This window comes from Haliotis rubra, unplaced genomic scaffold (assembly GCF_003918875.1).
Source record: "Haliotis rubra isolate DU_JTF1 unplaced genomic scaffold, ASM391887v1 Scf414, whole genome shotgun sequence".
NCBI lineage: Eukaryota > Metazoa > Mollusca > Gastropoda > Lepetellida > Haliotidae > Haliotis > Haliotis rubra.
The window spans coordinates 728483-753208 of NW_025767096.1; the positions used below are offsets into that span (position 1 = coordinate 728483).

At 39.0% G+C, this 24726-nt stretch overlaps 1 protein-coding gene across 1 annotated transcript in view; it reads right to left on the bottom strand.

The window, feature by feature from the left end:
• Positions 1 to 354: 354 nt before the first annotated feature.
• Positions 355 to 24726, bottom strand: part of LOC124288301 (transcription factor 4-like) — a 155287-nt gene continuing 130915 nt past the window's right edge. Inside the window, 12 exon segments of the mRNA XM_046724818.1 lie at positions 355 to 2162; positions 5292 to 5405; positions 6013 to 6158; positions 6891 to 6974; positions 8603 to 8632; positions 9454 to 9558; positions 9560 to 9653; positions 10850 to 10937; positions 18799 to 18990; positions 20844 to 20909; positions 21618 to 21697; positions 22115 to 22196. Of these exon segments, the coding sequence (XP_046580774.1) occupies positions 1792 to 2162; positions 5292 to 5405; positions 6013 to 6158; positions 6891 to 6974; positions 8603 to 8632; positions 9454 to 9558; positions 9560 to 9653; positions 10850 to 10937; positions 18799 to 18990; positions 20844 to 20909; positions 21618 to 21697; positions 22115 to 22196 (1452 nt within the window). The 3' untranslated portion in view covers positions 355 to 1791.

Sequence of the window (24726 nt, forward strand, 5' to 3'; positions counted from 1 at the left end):
GTCCTGAAAATTCATCTCTAATGATAACCAAAGATGTCTGAACTCAATATTTATGGTTAGCGATAAACTTAGCAAACTTTACATGCAAAGCAAACCAGAACACCAATATTCAACATTTTACAGACTCACAATTTGTTCATGCAATATTTCCTTATAACGAACTTGAGGAACAATATTTTGGAACTTATCAGGTGAGGTCAGTTTAATCCCGTCTTAAGCGATATTGCAGTTATATCCTGGCTAGACACTTCTATAAGCATCATAATGACCTGTTTCAGTAACAAAGGAGTGACCAGCTGATATTATGGCAGCATATATTCTACTATACAAAACCCCAGTCGTGGTGATAAAATGCACCAACTTTGTGTAAAATAGTGCTCAAAAAAGTAGAATATCACTTAAATACATCTACATGAACACAAACAAAATCATAGTTAGACTATCCCCGCCGGAGGGGCGCACCATGCCACCATGAACAAACCACTGTCAGCTCCGGCAGCCTCAACAAGAACAAGGACTATTAACTATATCTTGTTCTTAGCTGGCTGTCACAATATTTGATACGACACATCCCCGTTGGCAACCAATCAGCCTCTAGCTTGTTCCATTATGGAGAATTATGCATTAATGTATGACATAAGATGTCTTGTTGCTATGGTGATTGATGCATGTCGATGATAACAGTGATATAATATACAATATGATTATGGGCTAATGTTTGGATTGAGACTTTCACTTGTTGACCCTTCGCTCTGAATGAATCAATCCCCTGGCAAAATATCTTTGCCGGATAAAATAGTTGTAAATAACAGGTTAAAACAGATTGTAAATACAACTTTAAAAATTCAAACAAATTTCAACATTTTGTTACCCCATACTTCCATAAAAACCATTGCTAACAAAGGTTAAACATTTTTGCTTAAAACTTATAAAGGGAGATAACCAACAGTTGGCAAAGAAGAAGGGGAGATAACTCCCATCCTACTGACAAGTGAAAGACTCAATCATCTAATGCATAAACAATCCCCAGTGTAGTCTGTCACTTCACACACTACTACTCTACAAAGCTGTTCAGATCAACCAATCAGGCTGCACAATTCCTGCATTGCTTAAATGTCACTGGCTGAGAAATCCAACATGGCCGCCTTGATATGACCGATGCTGATTCTCAAAGTCTGGTATTTCGACTGATTCAAATATCAATCAGGAGATCAGTTACAGTCTCACAGTGTCCCAATTTTCCATTACATCAGAACTGGCCTGAATCATGACGTAGCAGCTCAGAATATTGCAAACAGTGACCATCTTGTTCCTTCTGTGTTGACGAAGTCCAACCAATGCTATCGTTCAAATACCAACAGAAGTATCGGAAGAAGGATTTTTGAACTTTGGACACTATGCATGCTTGATTCTCATACAAAGCTTGACTTCTCCATTACGTTGATCCTGGTACAGCCAATGAATTCTGGGTAATCCATCAGGGCAAATGTACACGTTCTGAAATCGACATCTCTCCTGGCCCTCCTTCCGGCCACAGGCTCAGGTAAACTCAATGAGAATTACATAACACAACAAATCTGTCATCGTCATGGCAACACTATCGTCATGGCGATGGCACTGGAAGTCTAACAATGGTCAGCTAGGCTGAGTTTATTTTTTTTTGTTTGGAACAGTTGTCTTTTTCTTCTTCAAATAATCGTTAACGCTAATGTATTAGACAGGTAGGCAGGATTCCTGAAACATAACACACATTCCGTTCATTCTCTCGATAGAAAACGGGGGCAAAGTCTGCTAGGGTGGACCCTGATCAACTGAAAATCTGCCCCCAAGGGTGTCTGCGTTCGAGTCCGTGAGGGGGGATACCATCTGGCCCCCACTGGCTCCTACATGCCCCGCAGAGCTGACGGAGACACCGGCAGCATGGGCAACCGAGTCAGACAAGCTTAGCGTATTCCTGTTGGCCTGTTGCCCGAGCTTCACCGCGGCATCTGACACTGGCGGCATACCGAGATCAAGTCGGTTTTCCTGACCGTCCGAAGGGTGGCCTGGTTGAAGGTAGACGTTAGTATAGGCACCATGTGTAGTGGTGGGCAGCACGCCCCCTGGTGACAGCCGGTTGGAACTAGCTGTTGCCCCCATGCGGCCCATCAAGGCAGCACTACCTGCAACACAGATATGTTTTCATTAACAAACAATGTCTGTGTTCCGTTGTAGCAATTCAGTTTTCACATTTCCACTTATAACACATTGTTTTTGACACAAATACCTACTTTATCACATGCGAGTTTAGTTATCACATTATTTATGTAATTTCCGCTTAATAACAAAAATATCTATACATACATATTTTCAATAATAAGTAGTATGTAATTTTATAAGTAGTTTTTGCCAACCAAAATCTTTTTGCTTAGGTTCAAAAATTGAAAATTTACAACATATTCCTGACTGAATGCTTCATCTTGAACTAAAGTGGACATCATTTGAAAACATAACACAATTACACAGCATACAAATTACAATTCAAAAATGAATAAATTGATTTCAGATCAGGCACCACTGAAGAATCAAACACATTTTACAGCTATACTGAGCAAGCACAGCCCGCAAGGCTACCTCACCAAAGCCTTAAATTCTGTACCTCATATAAAAATTGTAAGACATTACCACAATTATCAATTAAAGTTAACAATCCTCGCTACTTTAATGACGAGGCTAGCTTAGATATCCAGAATGATTCGTACATGTGAATTTCTGTTGCATTACAACCATAAATCTTTTCAACATGATACAATTATTAAATTAAATTTCTGTAAAAAAGCCAATATGAAACAGAATTGTAAGCAAACAAAAAAGTACAAAGGGTGCGAAATGTCTCAGTTCAGTGATTACATTTACAGAGCTTTTATCGGATGAATGCAGTCGGCCAAACACTGTACACAAGACACGTCAACAATCTAGCACCTTGACAATGGGTACCTGCATAAGCCAAACGCCAAAATGATGCACACATCACCTCCGGCTAACGGCAAAGAGTCGGTCAAGTGGGTTTGTCGTCCCTTGGGCTATGCTCATTTGACATTTGCGTAACAGATTGCTGGACGCGAGTCCGAACACAGGCTAATACAAGGAACGAAGATGACGAATCATGCAGAATTTCAATACATAGAGAAACAGAAAGGGAGACAAAAAGCAAGATTTGAAAGATCTGAAGTCGACGTTTTATCAGTTAGAAGAAAAACAGAGACAATGGAGTAAAAGAAATTAATGTAAAATAATTACACGGGTTGTTAGTGATTCTAATTCTGGAAAGGGAACGTCAATGGAGGAAAGACAAGCTTGGGGTTAAAGAAGGACTAGTATTGTCAGTACACGTCTACATCTACGACTACACGTGGACTTACTGGTTGTGAAACTCTTCACTGTCTGCTAACGAGGATAAAGAATGCATCATTTTGTGTAGTGAATCTGCAAGGAAAACGTACGTCACACATAGTGGCAGGGGAAGCAGTAATACGGCTACCCATGGCTGCTGCCTCTCTTGAAGTAGCAGTCATTGGCTAGCACTCATATCACATGCAACACATTTTGTATCGCATGCTCAGACATTAACTCATTTAACGCATGCTAATGAGTTTAAGGTGAACTCATCTCCGCTGGTCAAAAATCGTTCCAGACAACCAGTTGTAATGTCAGTGAGGAGTCAGATATACGTATTAGGATGGAGGTTCAAGCCCAGTTGAATTTTACGTCACATTGGCATTATTTCAGCCATATAAGTCTGCCTGCATACATAGACATCTTAAGTACAAAGCTTAAATGAGTTGGGATTTCGGTTCAAGTAAGGGTTAGACAAAACATAATCTAGGTTTAGGAAAATAGTATGTTGTCCACAAATTGTAATTAAACTCCCAATAATTGAAATTTTGTAGACATGCTCATGGCTCTGAAATAGGTCACTGCCTGGTCCCCATAAGTTGTAATTGGCAATAATGATATAAGTCTGAGTTCAGTTCCTGATACATAGCTAATCCCAAAAGGGTCAAATCTGGTTCCAGAGAAATACAAATTACTCATGAAGGGATCTGCCCATATTGTGACCTTGAATAAGGTCAATGTCAGCTCACAATTATTGGCAGATCCAGCTGCAGAACAGGGGAGACAACCTGTGTCATGCAGCTGATTCGATGGAGACAAGTTCACCTTTAACCCCCGGTATCACATGCTGTGAGTTAACCCTTCGTGTCACATGCAGTATCTACCAGTGCGGTCAGTTGGTCTGAAGGTCAAGGACGTCAGTTGGACATCCATCCAATTACACCTGCTTTACGAAAACTATCTGGATCGGGTGCCGATATTGACGAAAGAGTTGATTCAATTTGAAAGTGCTCATAGTTGGACAAACATGCACGTGAATGAGAAAATCTGGCAAATGAATTTTGGAAAGGAGGAATTTGACGGGAACCCTTGCCCTGCCTTCACCAAGCATGCAGACATCGCTGTACATATTTGTGATACAACATTACATTCCTGCTTGACAATGCTACAAAAATTCTGTATGACACTAAACTAATTGTTACCCATAAAAATTTGTCATTATTGTAGAAAATTACAGAACCGTTATTTTCTCAAATACATAACATTTATTTATGGATAACAAAATACAGAATAAAGATGTTATCCATGCGTCATGTATTCAAATTCTCTCAACTTCTAAACACTTTTCAAAGACTTCAACCATTTTCTCATCTTGAAAAACTCAAATTTATGAAAACAAACTCTTTAAACACGAGCAAACACACGGAACAAATATGTACAGTCTTCCGACCCCAACAATCCTTCTTTATACAAAACTGAACTTACAGTTTATCATTCGCGTCAAGTTTCCAAGTAATTTAAATTTTATATTCCAAATTATTATTTTTCTATTCAAGATAAATACATGCATAATAATGATTTCTTTCTCTTCTTCAAATCCAAATTTAACATGTATTACTGAAAATAAGACATTTCTATAAAAGAAAGCCCCTTCCATCAGCTTTATCTTTAAACTAGCAAATACATACGCTGATGATGTTGAGCCCTCACCCAAAGCTAACTGTAATGAATTTATTACCATTGTTGTAACAACATGAAGAGATGTAAGAATCTAATCATCTTACAGTCAAACAATACCGAAATTTTCATTTTACTTGGAAACTCGATAGCTCCACATGGTAAGGGGAAATAACTAATAAGGAGAAAACTACAGTTCACCACAAGCAGTAGAAGCTAGGTAAGCCTCCATACCTTACCTGCCAGGGCTGCCTGCTGGGCGATATCGTCTGCATTCATGCGACCAGGCATATCGTCTGATTTCTCCTCCTCGCGTCTCTTAAGACAAGCTGCTTTTGGGTTCAAGTTGCGTTCTGTGAAACAAAGAATTAACATTGTCAGCTGCAGCCAGTAGATTGGATGTACTTGAGAAATACCCTTAGTGAACAATCTTGTGTAGCATATGGGTGAGTGAGTTTAGTTTTACGTCGCACTCAGCAATATTCCAGATATATGGTGGCAGTCTGTATATAATCGAGTCTGGACCAGACAATCCAGTGATCAACATCATGAGCATCGATCCATGCATTTGGGAACCGATGACGTGTCAATCAAGTCAGCGAGCCTGACCACCCGATCCCATTAGTCACCTCTTACGACAAGCATGGGTTACTGAAGATCAATTCCAACCCGAATCTTCACAGGTCGTGTAGCATATGAAACTGTACTGTCTTGAATAACCGTATGCCGGTATTAACAGAGCTTGATAGTGAAATGTGTGTAGTACTTAATTCAGCATAGAATAACAGTACTAAAGTATTTCTTATTAAATGACTGATGAATAACTGTAATCAATTATTGAATAACTGTTCTTAATAATAACTTTTACTGTACAACAATGTCATATAACAGGTGCACTATGACATGTCAAATGTGTCAAATGGGATTCAGTGATGCTATCTGGTAATGTATGCCTCTAACCTCTGACTTGCTGCTCCAGCGAGGTGATGACGTTGACGGCCTGCTGTAGTATCATCAGCTTCGTCAACGGCTGACTGGACGAGCAGTGCAGGGTGACCATCTGACCCAGCTCCTTGAACGCTTCATTGATGTCCCGCACTCGCACTCTGAAATAGACGAACAATCAGCTACATCACAAGCCTGTTAACACCCAGTCACATCGCCCGTTAACACCCAGTTACATCGCCTGCTAACACCCAGTTACATCGCCTGTTAACATCCAGTAACATCGCCTGTTAACATCCAGTTACATCGCCTGCTAACATCCAATCACATTGCCTTGAAACATCCAGTCACATCGCCTGTTAACATCCAGTCACTGTTAACACCCAATTACATCGATTATTAACACCCAATCATATTGCCTAGTAACACCCTTGCATTTCCTTAGACCGACACATCTCCTTTCATAATGTCGGTGACTAGATACTGGCTGAATTGACAATTACATGAGTTCTCTCCCTTTGATACCAAAATTTTCAAACAAGGTGGCAACGGATAATAAAGAGAGCACAGTCGGATGCTTTAACCACTACCCCACCACCCTCAACACAAAAGAGCAACCCGAAGAGAGAATGTTTGAGCATAATGCTGCGTAGACCATTTACGATGGTCCTGTGGTCCCTGGCTAGTAAAAATTCATCAGGACCACTAAATGATAAGTTTGCAGTGGTCCTGGTGACCAGTGAATTTTGTATTGATTATTAAGTAAATCTACAGATGTTATTTTGGACCAGTGAAGTACAGACAGGACCACTGATTATTGTCCACTCACTGGTCCTGTGGTCTAGAGGGAAATTTGAAAGGTTTCTTTCCCTGTGGTCTTGGATGCAACCTACCTTTCTCTGGCATTGTTAGCCTGTCTGCGGAGACGTTCACGTTCCTGTTTACCTTCGGGGCTCTCATTGTCATCGCCTTCGCTTCTGAAAAAAGAGAGCACAGTTTAAACATGCCCTGGAGCCAGTATGGTTTTGAGCCGTTTCAAGCAATATTCCAGCCATATCACGGCAGCGAAAACCAGAACTGGGCTTCATAAAATGCATCCATGTAGGGAATCGAACCCAGTCTCCAGCGTTACTAACAAACGCTGTCACCGTTAGGCCACAGCTGACGTGACAAAACCAATGTTCACTGGGGCTCAAGGACTTGCCAAAAGGTACTATGACAACCACCTTTGAAGGTCCATAAAAGTCCATAACGGTCACGAGTCCCAAATTCCTCAAACCCACGTGAGGTAAAGTGGGATTAAAGTTGTATTCAAGATTATTGCACTTAGTGATGGACATGCTCATGTTCGTCTGGCCGCTCGTACTGCTGTAGTCAAGCCAGTTCTACAGCCCACTGAGGTGACGTGCTTCAGTTCAACATGCACACCCCTTGCAGGGTCAGTCAACTGATTCAGAGTCAGCAGCCCCATAATGGCAAGCGACCCACTGTCTCTAGGGCCGACATTTCTAGCCAAAACTGGCACGGTCTCAATCCCTTAATGGCAAGCGTGAGACGGGGTGACAAGTGCATTTGTTAAATGCCTCTTGGAATGATCTGGTCAGGGATCGATCCACTGTCCCTCCGGCGGACTTTCTATCCAGAGCCAGGTGGACTTTCTATCCAGAGCCAGCCGGACTCTTAATGGCAAGCGTGGGACAAGGTGACAAGTGCATTTGTTAAATGCTTCTTGACCTGGTCGGGACTGGACCTGGCTGGGGATCGACCCGCTGTCCCGTTAGACTTTCTATCCACTATACAACAGCAAGAACCACAACACATGACATGCTCAAACATCAGCACAATAAATCACAAGTGAGCAAGTTTCTTTATGCCGCTTTGAAAAGTATTTCAAAACATTTCAAAGTATTTCACGGCAGGGAAAGGAAAACCTCACAAGGCCTTACACGTTAACTTTCAGATATACAGGGTACACAACACATAAATGATATAGGCTAATGGTTCTCAGACTTGAATTGTTTTCCTCTCTCTGACAGTGTGGGTTCGAATCCCAGATGGGACTTAAAGTACAAATTCTAGTACTTTTTGGGTTTGGGATTCGAACCCACAATCTCAGAGTGTGGCATAACAATGGGAAGTGTATTTCTCAATGTATGTTACATCTTATAAATGGGATCGTGTATTCACACTTTCACTAATATGGGAATGGTACAGACAAACCATGAAATCTAGTCATATCTGAGATTCAAACATAGACCATCAGTTTCTGTCCTCCTAAGGGTACCTTAATTGTGAATTGCGGTACCTTAGACAACATAAATATATAGCTACTAAAAGTCTTAAGGCAACAAACTTCATATCAGTAACCTAATGTTATAACAATATAGATACAGTTCACATCAAACTTGGTACGTATATACAACTGAGATGAGACAATATTACAATATAGGAAAACTTGTTAAAAGCTATATCACATAAACTCTGGTGATACCATGGTCCTTTGTAAATGGTTGATAATGAAGTGTTATGTTCATTTACCAGTGATGTAAGAACCACATCATCTTAAGAATTCTAAAGTGGAACAAACTGTCAACAAGTAACTTACAAATCATCGTCGTCCATGTTTGACCTTGACCTAAGACCGAAATATAGGGTAAAAGAGGTACTTTTTATGTATTGGGTAAATCGTCAATGACAAAACAGCATAAGCAGTGATCACAGAACTACACAATTTAAGAATTACAAATTGTTAAAGGCACTATTTCACACCACACTTATCTATAAATAAGTAATGAATTTCTCTCAATAACACTATCAGCCCTCAGGGAAGCTATCATATAATATAAAAATTACACATTTAGATTACAATATTAAATTAAAAAATTCGAATGTATTAATGCAAAGTTAATCGTCTCTTGAGCCCTCTACCAGCTGAACATTATTTCAAGCGAACCAAATAGAGTTATGTCCCTTGAAGCGTTTTTGATGAATATCATACGTGCGACTTCTGATTGAAACCAGTTCGGCACACATCGACAACACCGCGTGCGACAGTTTTCGATGTACGGAGCAATTGCTTACATTCCATATATGGCAAGTGTTCTCTCTTCATAAGCTGTTCGCCTCAAGTTTCAATTATCAATTTCAAGCAAGTCGTAAGGGATAATAAGTCATTTACTACATCAATAGAAAATTAAAGTGAGTGCATATGCCCCAATATACATAATATAGGCCAAAATATTGTCGAAAATGTGTGAAATTGTGCCTTTAAGGAATATCATAAACAAGGTCAATGTCATGAGCTCTTGACCTTGACCGAAATAAAGAGAATGATGTGGTACTTATGTATTTGAGAAAGATTGCAATGAAATTGCAATCAGTTAGGAGGGATGTTAAAACCACAACAATGTTTAGCTTATATTTTCTGAGGAAAAGAAATTTAACGCAAAAACTTACAGGTTGTCATCATCGTCCACTTTTGACCTTGACCTTTTCGAGGAAGGGGTTTCCTGTAGGCGGAGTTGAATTTGTTGACCCTTTGGTTGTCGTTTTGGGAGGCTGATCGCCTTTATTGTCATTTTCTATGTTCTTATCAGCCATCTCAACTTTGATGGATCCATCTGTGTTAGGTTCCTGGGTTTGGTCACTTCGTAGATCTGAAATGGTAAATAGATAAACATTAACAGAACAAATAATACTTGAAACTTATAAGAATGTTACTGAGTGAGTGAGTGAGTGAGTGAGTGAGTGGGTGGTTGGATGAGTGAGTGAGTGGGTGGTTGGATGAGTGGTTGAGTGAGTGGGTGGTTGAGTGGTTGGTGAGGAGGAGTGAGTGAGTGAGGGAGTGAGTGAGTGAGTGAGTGAGTGAGTGGGTGAGTGAGTGAGTGAGTGAGTGAGTGTGGTGAGTGAGTGAGTGTGGTCTTATGCCGGTTTTAGCAATATTCCAGAAATATCATCGCGGGGAACACCAGAAATGGGCTTCACAAATTGTATATACATGGGGAATTGAACCTGGGTCTTCGGCCTGACGAGGGGACGCTTTAACCATTAAGCTAAATTTCCGCCCTCAAACAATAGATACTCAACAGTGATAACCGAGTGTCTAGTGGAGAAAGGAATCCATTAGTCAGCAATACTTCAGTCATATATTCAGCAGTATAAAACCTACATTCCATAGTCAGCAATATTCCAACAATGCCTGTATTCAACAATGTCTTAAAGCAATAATACGGCCATTTCACATATTCTGCAGTATAAGACCCACAGTGAGTGAGTGAGTGAGTGAGTGAGTGAGTGAGTGAGTGAGTGAGTGAGTTTAGTTCTATGCCGCACTCAGCAATATTCCAGCTATATGGCGGCAGTCTCTAAATAATAGTCTGGACCAGACAATCCAGTGATCAACAACATGAGCATCAATCTGTGCAATTGGGAACCGATGACATGTGTCAACCAAGTCAGCCAGCCTGACCACCTGATCCCGTTAGTCGCCTCTTACGACAAGCATGGGTTACTGAAGATCAATATTCTAACCCGGACCTTCATGAGTAGTATAAGACCCCTAGCACATAATAGGCAATAAAATGAAACTTTATCCGTCAGACATCTCCTATCAGTCTCACAGTCATCAGTTGTATTTAGCAATGTTCGAGCATTATCATGGCTGGGGACACCAGAGATGGGCTTCACTCACTGTACCCATGTGGTGGAAATTGAAGGTCTTCGGCGTAACGAGTGAAGACCTCCCCATGGCTCGAGGGCTTGAGCCACTTCCAGACAAACCAAGTGGCTGACATTAAGAGCATAAATTCAGAATTGTAAAATATTTTGCACACTGTCAGTGGTAGCAACTTACTTTCATATGTTTTGGACTGATCTGTTGACGATGCAGACATTCCTCCACTTTGACTTCTGTTCTCGGACATCGATGGGTGACTTCCCTGCTGAACAAAGCACGCAGTAGAGTATGGGCACAATTCAACACAAGTACACCAATATCTACACAAATATAATACAAATGTATTAATATCTGGATCAGAAAATCCAGTGATTGATATCAAGACATGATTCATTCCATTGGGTACGATGACACAATCAAGTCACCTGACCGACCACTCCATCTGTTAACAGGTTAAATAAGATACATTCTAACCAGGAATGCTCCAAGTTGCTACCACAAAGAATCACTTTGTGCCACATCAAAAACACAACAGCTGTTTGTAGTGAGAACCATCCTATGGGATCAGGGGCCTCCACACAGCAAGTATTCCTTACGGGTACCCACTCTACAGCTAAGACCCTACCCTGTCCAATTAGAAACCAGTCCTTTAGTTTCACAGATGCAAATTATATGCAATATTCTATCAGTTCTTTTGTGGGACCTCTCAAACACTATATACATTTTGCTATAGCATCCAAAGGATTTGTTATAACAAAGGCTATAAACACTACACCATCCACAAATTCTATAAACATACCATCCATAAAAGCTATAAACACTATACCATCCACAAAGGCTATAATCACTGTACCATCCACAAAGGCTATAAACACTATACCATCCACAAAGGCTATAAACACTATACCATCTGTCAAAAACTATGAAACCCATCAAACTACATAAATTATAACATCCATCCAACACTGTATACGCAATATTATAACATCCAATAAACACTTTATACATGTTATGTCCAAATATGAAACATATATATCCCCCAAAAAATATTAAACAGCTAAAACTGTCACTGCACAATTACCAATTCTCAAAACCATTTGCCTCGCTAAGCCTCAGGTACAGCAACAAAATTTCAATGAGGCGAACTGCATTTCCAACTAAAACAGCTATTGTCCCCCCACAAATTGATCCTTATTGTTCATAATTTAACTTCGGAATTGCTAATATTCCAATAAATTAAATTTCATTTTTGCACGATTAAACTGTAACATGAGCAAATTGTGTGAGTGAGGGAGTTGGGTTTTACATCGCTTTTAGCAATATTCCACAGCGTGGAACCCATGTGGGGAATCAAACCCGGGTCTTCAGCGTGAAGAGCGAACGCTTCAACCACTAGGCTACCCCACCCCCCAACATGAGCAAAGAAGGTAACAGACAAAAGTTGCCTAAATAGTTCATAGATAATATATCCAGCCTTTCATTCTTTAAATAATTACAACTGAAAGATTTAACTATCATCCGGTGAAAAAAGATACTCATTACTCAACAACCATGGGTTTAAAACCCTGGACCCTCAGCAGGAAAGGAGGCAAAACTGTTCAGACTGTGGAAATCTTATTCATTATTTCTTATTTAAGTTTTGAGAAGTAACACTGGCTTAAACATTACATTTGATCAAATACTGTAAAACTAAGCATCTTGCCCTTTAAGTACCATGTACATTAGTTAAAACTATATTAACATAAATTGGAATTTTTAGATAGATACTTTGGGCCAAATACTAGTCTCTATGAAACACTAAATCCTTGCATGATTGAAAATTAGAAACAAGATATCATTGTTAATAATATATATTGCTTAACATGACGCTCACTTTAAAACTACCATAATCTGTTTAACACATTAAGGAATCTGCATCTTTAATCATAAATGTTCTAAAACTGACATGAAAGTAATATGTGACAGATATTTTTCAAAGTTAACGCAAAATTCTTCTGAAGTCTGCTCTTACCAAGCGGAGTCAGTTCAAGCTGCTGATATATTTCTTGACCTTTTTCAAGACTCGGTACAAACCATTCCAAATTCAGAAAATCGGGCCGGTCTTGTTTTTATTTCCTTTACACATGTTTGTTCAAACATTCAATTAACACTACGTGAACAACCCAAGCCTTCCAAGCTGGTATGGTTTTAGTTAACTCGGCTAAAGTGTCTGTCAATGCAAACAAGGGGGATAACTCTGTATTATGTCAGCTGTTCCCAACAGGTGGTGCTGGCGATAGGGCTTGAGTGACAACTGCATCAACACGGAATTAAGCAATAAGCAAGTTTACGTAGTTCATGGTTTCCGTGTTGGCTTGGACAAGATAGGGAAATAAACAGTGTTATAACACTGTAGGTGGTCAGTATATAACCCTGTTAGCTCTCAGTTAGACAATATCAAGAGAAAACCTACATAATTTATCCAAAAATAACTAAGCTCCAAAAACATTTTAAACTTTCATTAGCTTTCCCATTTTTAAAACTGTCAAATTTTAGGAGTAAAATCCTGGTCGTTAGTTGAAGATCAAACTATTCATAAACAGTTCTACATATAGACTGCTGATAGACTTTGTATCCTACTGAAGGGTTCTTGAAGGGTTTTAGGTATGTATCAGCCTTATATCGACTCCCTTGTTGAACGGCTGTGAATGGCACAGTAATTAACCTGGAGAAAACATTCCGCAAAACAACCAACATTCCTCACATTGGTGGATGTTAAACTGTTTTCCCAACAACTATTTTTGTCTACTATAACGCAGGTAGACTTGTCACTTTTGATACTTATTGTAAATAAATCACTGGAACACTTCATACATTCACTGTTAAGAAAATAAGACCTCAGAAAAAATATTCAGAACATTCTGAAATATCAAAAGATTATTGTCTTCAAATACAGATACAAAAATATCCTCCGTCCATCCCTAGAAATCGATCAATACAAGCCACACTGGATAATTCCATGAATTGTGAAAAACATTATTCCATTCGAATCTGTTTCAATTTGAGTGGTATATTCCAAATCCTTTCATATCCAGATTTGATCAAACATACCCAGTAGTTGGGAAAGTACCATGGCTGCTGAGATGAATATTGTTGAAGTGGAGTTTGTTGTGGGGAATACTGTTGCATCGGCGATATCTGTGCGAATTGATGGTCCTGAGTGACACATTTCTTCGGAAACGTCTGTATTGGCGCACATTGTTGCAGCATCGACTGGGACGGTGAACACTTTTGCATTGCACATTGTTGTAGCGAGTTTTGTTGATGCCGTTGAGCTGGTATGTTCTGTAACGCTGGATCAGGCGAGATTTGTTGTGGGTATATCTGACGGCCATATTGGTCCTGCCACGAAGGTCCTGATCCTGCCCATCCACACCCCCACGTGTTGGGGTACATCGCCACGGCAACAGCTGTGTTACGATACACCTGCACCAGGCTAAATACTCCTTCCAGCTGCACACCACACCATACTCTCCTGACAACTAGTGTTACATTGCATACAATCTTCCTAACAACTGTCTAACATAGCACAGTGGCTCTCTTCCACAGCGAGGCAGCTATCTCTCTAACAGTCAACACCCGGTAGAGAGGAGTGTTCTGGTTTGTCAGTCGGAGATCTGCGGTCTGTACAGTGATCTCTGAGACAGGACCGGGTCTGCTACAGGGAGACACACGCCATACACAGACATCAACGCAATCTGTTTTACTGTAAGAAGTAATCGGCAGACGGGCAAGGAAATATCTGTTTTAACACTCTCACTGATCTCCAGGCAGGCCTTGACAGAATGCAGAGTTGAGCCTAGCTACGATGAACACTTGCCAAAAGGCGCAACATGTGTGCGAATACTTGAAGCCAACGCAAAAAGCATGGCAACATACTTCAATGGCGCACCCTCAGAATCTGCGTCTGCCTCTAACGAGAAACCCAGCTGCTCAGCGGAGGGGAGCTATTGGGGCGGAAGCACCACATTGAAAAATCGTACGACAAATCTGCAAATTTCATCCCATTTTCTTTATTTTCAATGTACCCGAACCCATCTCTCGGTAAAGATCTCGAATCCCCACGTCCAAACTCCAACTCAGACAGGAAAACTAATTAATGAGTCAACAAAGTGCGGAAGCCTTTTTACAGAGTCATTAGGAAGACGGCATCTTGCAAATTACGGAATACTGATGGCACACATCTGGGTAAAACTAGTCATTATCAGATCCATGTGTATGCCTTGCATATGCTAACAAATACTAGGTCTAACACATACACACATACACGACTGGCAAATTGCTTAAAATCACGCTCATAATTCATAAATCATTACAGTTCCATGCTACGTGTATCACAGCAAATAGGATTCTCCAAGACTCGATAATGATATATTCTTTTAACAATTTTCTCAATAACCAATGTATTTTCCTTTTTTGAAACATATAAGGAATTCTTTGATTTTTTCCCATTTTATTTCATAATGCAAAACACAAGCATCATATTTCAAATGCAGCTTCTTCCAATATTAGCTGATCATGTAATTAGTTTAATCACCCGTAAAAGCAACTTTTCCTTTCAATTTTCACAAATGGGACATTTTATGTACTTGCATTACAATTTGTTAAATTGACTTTTTGGATACTTTCTGGTGAAAGAAACGGTAATTCGCAAAATGTGGCCGACAAATGCCTCAGTTTTGAGTAACTCGAACCTACACCCAATAAATATTTTGATAGACTCAATCTAACCCACTCTACAAGATGTTACAAGTTCTCTCTTTAACGCTTGCCATATGTGCAGAAGCAATCAATCAGAGGCCCACTGAGAAGGATTTATCATTGCTGGAGAGAGACTCGGCTCTCTCCAGGAAGACAATGACAACGTGAATAATTATCTTGTTCGTTAACATGGTCCTAATTAATGTAACTGTCAAAAGAAATGGAAATAATTATTTTAATCTAATGGATTAATGGACCCAAAAATGATTAACCATAAATAAACAGAAATGAATAAACTATACCACTGATTTTACTTGTCCAGAGAGTAAAAATATTTAACTCTGGCAAATCAGGTTTAATCAGGTTCGAATTATCTATCACAGTTAACAAATTGTTATTACTTTATTTTTTTAATGAAATACTGTTTGTAAAAATTATTTTTTAAATCAAGTTCAGAAAATACTGTTTGTAAACAATTTCTAAATCTAGTTGAGATTGTTTATCGTCCGATACTAAAAGCGTGAACCAACCACTAAGTTTAACAAACGTGTTCCAGCAAAGGTTTGAGTCATCACAAGAAAGGAAAAATGATATCAACATATTTAAGGAAAAAACCCTCAAAATGCTCGCAACAGAAATTGGTAGGATTTTTTCAATGAAGTTTCTCTGATTTCAAACGAACAATTGAATTTGAGCAGCCATCACAATAGAGAGCATTGTTTAACAATGTGTTTCCCATTGTCTTCACACAGCTACGACAGAGTCACATGGAAATAATATGACCTTCTGCGGGTCCAGTATCTGGCATTTTCCTGTTTATATATCGGAACACAGTATATAATGCTGCCTTCCTATTGGCCGCTATCGTTTGTTTTCTCTCCACTGTCAGTTACAAAATAAACAGCCAGGTTGGCCAAACTGGGGCTGGATGGGGGAGTGAGCCTTATGCCCAATGAAAAACAGATGCACGCTTCTTGCGATTTGGGATTGTAATTAAACACAGCTGTGGGAACAGGTTCCTCCGTTAAAAGCAAATTTGCCTCCCAAGTTCTGGAAGAAAATCTGGGTTTAAAATTCCACCTTGCAAAAAGGACTGACAAAGTTTCCCATGCGTCTCTTCGGCCATTTTGTTTCTTACCACATCTCACTGCACTGGACTTAGTTTTTAAAGTATACCATTTCTTATCATATTGTTATCAATTCATCACAAAGCCATTTCTTTGATATCAATCCCATGATACAACTGTTATTTCCCATGGTGCTGTGCTAGAAGGCAACTGAAGCAGTGTTATACGAAATCCAGATGTTCATCTGTGCTGGCCATTACCCAGCTGGTGCTGAGCACCATCTCGCAACCCACAATTCTTCCTGCATGGAACTTCCTGTCCAAAAACTTATAACTGTCTATCTTGAATTCTCGAAAATGTAAATTAAGCTCTTAAACATATTTTGTGCAGCTTAAATATTTGAACATACTTGCCACCACCATCTTCATGAATCATATCAAACAAGTTTGGGCCAATTAAACGACTGGTCATCTCACGAATGCAGTAGTGAGTGTGGGTGGTCCAAAGATGTTTTTATACCTTTCTTTTAAAGATGGAATCAAGGATTCATACATTCGTATAAAATACATAATTATATATCTGTCCATATTACCATTTTCAGAAATACCCTGTTGGGGCAGAATATGTACCTATCGTTCAGAAAATCGCTTTTGTGCTGAGTATTTTAACATGGAATCAAAAAGTTAGATTGGTAAAGGTTGCATCAGTTAACTGAGACAATTGTTAGTTTAATTGCGGGTTCCACTAATTAAATCATTCCAAAGATTTGATCTAATTGTAGTATAGAGGGACAAAAAGACAATTTACAAACCATCTTAAATTGTTTCATATTTTGAAATATCATACTGATTTCACTATGATGTAAAGTCCACATTTGTGTTACTGGCAGCAAAAGCGCATGTAACCAGATTCACTGCAATAAGTTATTATTATCAGAAAAATACCCATCACAAGTTGAAAAACTTGCAAATACATGGAAACTAAGCTTACAAGTCTGCAAAATGTGTGCAGAATTGTGAAAAAAAATAGTTGCTGAATTTACAAGCGTCAAGCACAGAATTTCTATTTTGGGGGCCCATGTGAACATGTGCATACCAACTGTAATATTCATTATGTTAAACATTCTGGTCGAGCGTGTGAGTGAGTGTTTTACCAATATCAATACAGTGGACACAGTTTGAACCCTTTGACAAGGTAAACAAACACCTACACTAGCAATTACCGACCCACTACAACTTTGAGCCCATGCATTAGCTTGAGGTCAGTAGATGGAAACCACACCCTACGGGATAACGAAAACAGTCATGATTTGAGATCAACCAGTTCCTTTTAGTCACATAATGGTAATCTGATATTACCTGAACCTGAGGGGCAAACCAGTGACAGATAGTATGAGCACCGTACCAGACCTCTGGGGTAAAACACCGTACCAGACCTCTGGGGTATAACACCGTACCAGACCTCCAAAACACCGTACCAAACCTCTGGGGTATAACACCGTACCAAACCTCTATGGTATAACACTCAGGCATGTCACAGCATTCTGACCATCTCAATTTCACTCAGGTCTTGTGACAAATCGTTTCAGGCTGAACACCACATGCAGCAATATTCCAGCTATACAATGCTACTCTGTAATCTGGACCAGACAATCCAGTGATTGATTTAATAAGCATCGATTTAAACTGGCAATGTCAATTTTGGTCAGCTCTTGTGACAAGTATGTATGTTTTTATGCTGAATACCAATCACAATATTCCAGCTATTACATGGCACTCTGTAAATCTGGACCAGACAATCCAGTGATCGACTTAATGAGCAATGATATACACAGCTGGATTCAATGACCTTCAGTAATCAGTAACCAAGCCAGCGAGCCTGACAAAAGCAACCAGTGAGAATGGTTTTATGCCTCATTTAGCAATATTCCAGCAATATCACAGCAGGGGATACCAGAAATGGGCTTCACACATTGTACCCATGTGGGGAATCGAACCCGGATCTTCGGCGTGACGAGCCAACGCTGTAGAAAGCAACCAATCAGGGCCCATTCCACATAGCAATCATATCGCAACAACAGTTGTAATCCTGTTAAATGGATTTGTATTACGATCATTTCAGCGTAACAATGACTCTGTGAATGATCTTCAAACTGTTAAAAGAGCTTTGACAGGTGAATGTCTCTTAAACTAGAGTTAAAAAGTCGTCCGGCCATGAAAGCTTTGTGGATTGAGCCCCTGGCCTGATGCAAATTTTCTTCCTTCAAAAATATTTCCAATTTTTATTGAACAACGTCAATGTATCCAAGCTTCAGCTCACCATATGCGCATCCATGTGTCCTTGCATCATGCCCATTCCTGGGTAGCCCCCCATATTTCCCAGAATTCCATTGGACTGTCCAGGTGCCAACATTCCCGGCATCCCCAGATGACTCGGCATCCCTGGTTGGTGCTCGGCATGGTTGCGTAGAACATGAATAGCATCGTCAAGTCTCTCCTCCATCTTGCTTTGCTGGAAGGGGAGATAACTCATACATCATGATGTCTTAATCAAATAAACACAATTCAAAGCTCTACATGTTACCAAATAGCTTCATTTGACTTCTGATCAGAGCCCAATACTCTTTGTTTTTTGTGTGTTTTTTCCTTAATAACTGAACATCTCGAATATACAAGGAGGAACCTGAGCTAAATTGAGCTGAAACAGATATTTTTTTCAGTTCGGCAAAGATGACGCAGTGCATAAGACTACTACAGGTGCATGATAATAGTGAGAAGAATAAAAGACTGATTAGGAACTGCTTGATATGCAAGCCCCATGCAGAGTTTTCTCAATCGTCAAACTATCTAATCCATGCATCATTCAAACAATCAATTATATTTTTGGAAAAAGGCATTCAGTCCACTACAATACGGTAGTTTAACTTTAAGCAATATTCTGGCTAAATGATGTGGTCTGTAAATATTCGAGCCTGGACCAGACAATCCAGTGACCGATATCATGAGCAATGACCTACACAAACTGGGACACGATCACATGTGACAACGCAGTTGGCATACAATGACATGTGACAACCAAGTCAGCGAGTCTGACCACCCGACCCTGTTAGTCACCTCTTACGACAAGCATGGGTTACTGAAGACCAATTCTAACCCGGACCTTCATTGGTAGCAGTACTGGTAAACAGGTGGTAAGTCATGCCGACATGAAACCAGCTCGTATCACAAACAAGAGGCTTTGGACCCTTATCAACAATGCATCATACGATTATCAAACATCAATATTAAAGTTGAGAGATGTGTGAATAACATTGTATCTAAACCATACAATCCAGTGATTGACATGAGCATCGACCTATGGACTGGGATACGATGACATGCAGCCTCAGCATGCACTCAGAAAAATGCAGACAAAACATTAAAAAAAATTAAAACATAAAAAAAATCCAACCATTCATGCAATTTGTTTGATAACTAGTCGGTGTGAGATTTCCTCAGTGTGATACTCAGATGATGATGAATGAGTGAGTGAAAAAAGAAAATCAGTCAGTGCATTAAGATTTCGGCAGGCACTAAAAATAATTTCAAAATTTAATTGCTTCTTTTCTGGACATCAATATTATCATAAAATGTTTCTGCGTATAAATGTATAGAAGATCCGAACAACACTTCACGAAAGGAACAATTGTTTTTCAATGCAGAAACATGAAAAAGATCAAATGATGTGAGAGTTTAGCAAATTAATTTGTTAGGGAGCAATGGAAAATTACAATCTAAGTGGGTCTGCGGATTTATTCATAAAATGCCATAGAGGAATAGGCCCTAATTTGGGAGTCAGCCTTTCAGTTCAAAGAGATGTCTACAGATACTGACATCAAGAACAATTTTGTAGAAATACATCCTCAAACATTTATTTTAAAGAATATGGCCAATATACACAAATTTGATTGATAAATAACATTTGTGAAATTTCAAGAGTGAATTTACAAGAAGCATACCTTCAGTTATTCAGTTTTGAATAGACCAATCACAGCTGGCTTTTAAGGACACAGTTACTGATTTGACCAATCGCAGCTCAACATCTTTTGAGGCTATCCAATCACATTTGGATCTAGCTTTTGAATGGACTGATCACAGCTGTACTATTAAGATCTTGTTTTTGAGTTGAACAATCACAGCTAAACAGCTAGCAGTTAATTTAGAGTTGACCAATCACAGCTAGACTGTCAGGTACTTGTTTTTTAGTTGGCCAATTGTGGCTTGATTTTCAGCCTCTAGTTTGAAAAACTGACCAATCATAACTGGTCATCAAGCTTTGTGTTTTCGAATGGACCAATCAGGTGGACTGTAGGAGGGCTGCATTACCTGGTTGGGGCCATGTTCTCCCAGTATTTGAATGGCTTGGCTGAGGCGCTCCTCCATCTGACCAGTCTGTCGGGGGATTGTGGGAAGGCGAAGCGAGTGGGGGAAGGGAGGGAAGGGGAAGGAGGAGAAAGGAGACAGTTAGTTAAACATGCAGATGACATAAATGAACCATGCAAGGCAGACATGAATGGCAATTGTGAGATTAAAATGAAAATAGTGATATAAAATCAATCTTTACTAACCAATGAAAATAATATGAACCCCATTTCTGACCTGGTTGCAATCAGATTTGAACATAAAACTTCACCTGTGCACTTTCTTCGAAAATAATACTGACATACTTTAAGACACAGGATGGAATTTGGTAAATATTTTGCAGCAAATTGACAAAACACAAAGAAATTTGTAGGTGGAATAAGGAGTGAAGACATTAAACATCACAATAATGCTGACCAATCACATTCACGTTCCCATGCTGGGCCAAAACCTTAAGTCATTTGTTACTTATCATAGGTGTATATCCTTTCTGCCTTTTCAAAGTGTTTGAGAACATTTTAAGGAAATGTAATATAACGAATATCACCATCTTCTAAAAGGCCGTCTTAAATAACATAGCCTCGAACTTCCAAGCTTATGATTCATCAAATCAAATTGCAACCAAGCAACACACGCATACAACCATCACAGCAAACTTCTTGAATATGTGATACGATTATTTATATCCCAGGTACGACCAATAAAGTTAAATCGTGTCATTTTGACAGCGCCACCTACCAGTGAGTGGAGATGACTCTCAAAGTGAGGCGAGGTAGTACTAGTATTACTGGGGCGATGCCAGTTGGGATTGGGACCAGCTGAAACAAACATAACAGGCAGGTGAGAAATCAGCTTAATGATAATAAATTAATTAATTAATTACAATATTATGCGTTAGGACTACCGAAGGAAAAGCAGATCACAGACATCTTTTTTGAGAAAGTAACCACACATATAATACATACAACTGACTAAGTTTGGTTTTACGCAGCTTTTAGCAATATTCCAGCAATATCACGGCAGGTGACACCAGAAATGGGCTTCACACATTGTACCCATGTGGGGAATCGAATGTGGGGTCTTCGGTGTGATGAGCCAGCGCTTTAACCACTAGGCTACCCCACCGCCCCTAATACAGATACGAGGACTGTAATTATGCTAGACTTAAGTTTCGTCATACAAACAGTGGAGCCTGTCACAACTCCGCTTCATTAATTATGTAACTCAAAGCTCACCTGACATTGGTGGGGGTGAGGACACAGGGGTGGATGGGTTAGACCCTCCATAACTAGAATTTGTGTGCTCCGTTGAATATATCTGGAAATAGATAAACATACATAATTAATTATAAACAATTTAAAAAAAAGGAAAATTGTCATTTCTCTAAAAGTTTCAGTTGGAAGAAAAGTTAACCGCTCAAAAAAGTTAAGAACCAATTCATTCATGTTACCACAGGTAATCTGCCAGACGTTCCTTAACATCTTTGAGTAGTATGTTGACAAATATACATACATATTATCTATGTGCATTGTAACCAAACCAGCACACAAACCACATTCATGCTTTCCATAGCATTAACACGTCATTGCAGCAAATTATATTACGGAAGACAATTTTCTTTGAATCTCTAAACTAAACTTATGCAAATTATCCAAAATTGCAGCTGTCCAAGAGATTAATATGGCTGACTATGACTTAATACAATGTCAGACAAACTATCAAAAAAGTTTGGGAAATTTTAGAAAGTATAAAACAAACTATATTTGCACTGAACAAAAAGGAAAAAGATCATGAATATTGGAAAGTATTTTTATCAAATTGTGGACAAACACTTCACCCTAAAAAATCAAATATATTATTAATGATGCTTCAAATGTTCCAAATCCCCTAAATACTGATAATCTCCAATATATCAATGATCTTTAATTATTAATGATTCCTCCACAAATATTCAGGATTCCCCCAAAATATTCATGACCCCCAAAATGTTGATATTCCCTAATAGATCAATGATCCTTAAATTTCAAAGGGTTCAGTTCATTTTCAAGAGCAGTGAGCAGGTAGAATTTGCAGTTTATGCAAGATTTCCACCTAACTCTGCTTTCCGACAGATATGTCACCTACACAGAGGAATCCATCATCTCCAACAGCCTAAGCACAACCATGCTATCCAAATGACAGGAATATTGTGGTATTTAAAAGGGTGTAAAAATCACATTCCCTCGTGGCAATGGTACAATGACTTGCAGGTGCAGACCATGCCATGTCTCAATAGTGACGTCCCTCCTGAGAGAGGCATTCCCCTCAGGGATAAAGGCCACGGTATGAATCGGCTCCCCCTCTGATACCAATTTAATCAATTTCGAAACTAATCTCCGTCTATCCCTGTTTCATATTTTGCAGCCAGCTCCGGCCAGACCCTGTCAAATGTTTATTGGTCTCACGTATGATGTTTAGGTTATTCTTCGTACAACTGCCTCAGCTGCGATGCATATGACTTGCGAATTTACCGACTGGGAAAACACATGGTTTCCATAGCGACATAAAATACTCTCCATTTCACAAAGGTGATACGCATTTTTTGACAGCGATACGCGATAGCCGAGTATGTCAGGACTTTAAAGGAAAGAATATTTGCCAAATGTTACTGACAATTTCAATCTGAATTTCAGGGAGTATGTTCAAAGGCAAGAAAACATGGTGAAATCAAACTGTGCACATAGCTTTTGGGCAGTCGTAGGTCAAATTAACAAAGATGAAAATAGAAACTTAGCCTTAATAATATTATTTTGAACTATTTCCATAAACATAATTAACTTTTGACTAATGACTTTTCTACATGGTTCAGCCTTCACTTCAAACCTAACACTTTCAGGGATTTTCTTTGACCCGCTAAAGGTCCAACATTTGACACAAGTCTGTTGATGTAAGTGAAAATTCCTCAATGTAAATAAGAAATTCCATTTTTATGTACAAATACGTAACTGATTAGAAAGCTTGTAATTTACATATTACAGGAAAAATATACAGTAATATTCTTGAATGCTTAATTTACTTGACAATGACAATTTTAAAATTCCTCTGAAATAAGAACTTTAAAAAGAATCCAAACTTTTATCAAAGCAATGTTTGTTTCTGTCAAGAGCATATTTAGTTTGAATCCTACTTGAATCCCTGACCTTTCTTAAGATTTACTCATTGACTTAAACCCATGAACTACTCTTTGTCTTGGCCAGTCGACTGGCTGAAGTCTTTCATGCACCTTAACTGTAACAAAATCTGAGACATTTTTCAATACTGTCAACATGTATGTATTTTCAAAATTATACTCAGCAGATATTTTTCACATTGACCATATTCCATTTCCATTCCAAGTCTAAGACAATGCGGAATCTTTTAGATTTTATCAGATGGTTAAGATGTGAAAAGATGCGTGCTTTAAAATAATTCTTTGTTTATTCACAGCCTTGTAAACAGACAATCGATTGTCCCACATGTTTAATAGACAAAAAAGCCTTTTTTCCATTACAGTTTAATAATAAGTTCTATGAACTACATTTTTTTCAATCAAGTTTATAAGTTATAACTCAAATTGTGAAATTTCAACTTATGTTTATCGATTTTTAAAATATGTTGTCAAGAGAAGTGATTTGATATGCCGAAAGCTTCAACCATAAAATGCAAGGACATTTCAGGAAAAAATTTAAAAGAATTTAGTTTCAAAAGTTTGATATACAGGATTTTGTTTCATGTTTTTTTGACATTTTGGAAACACAAATGCTGCTTCCTACGAACAGCTGTGACTAGAAACTCACTGAGGCTAAAGCTTTTCCTAACGTCGCGGCCG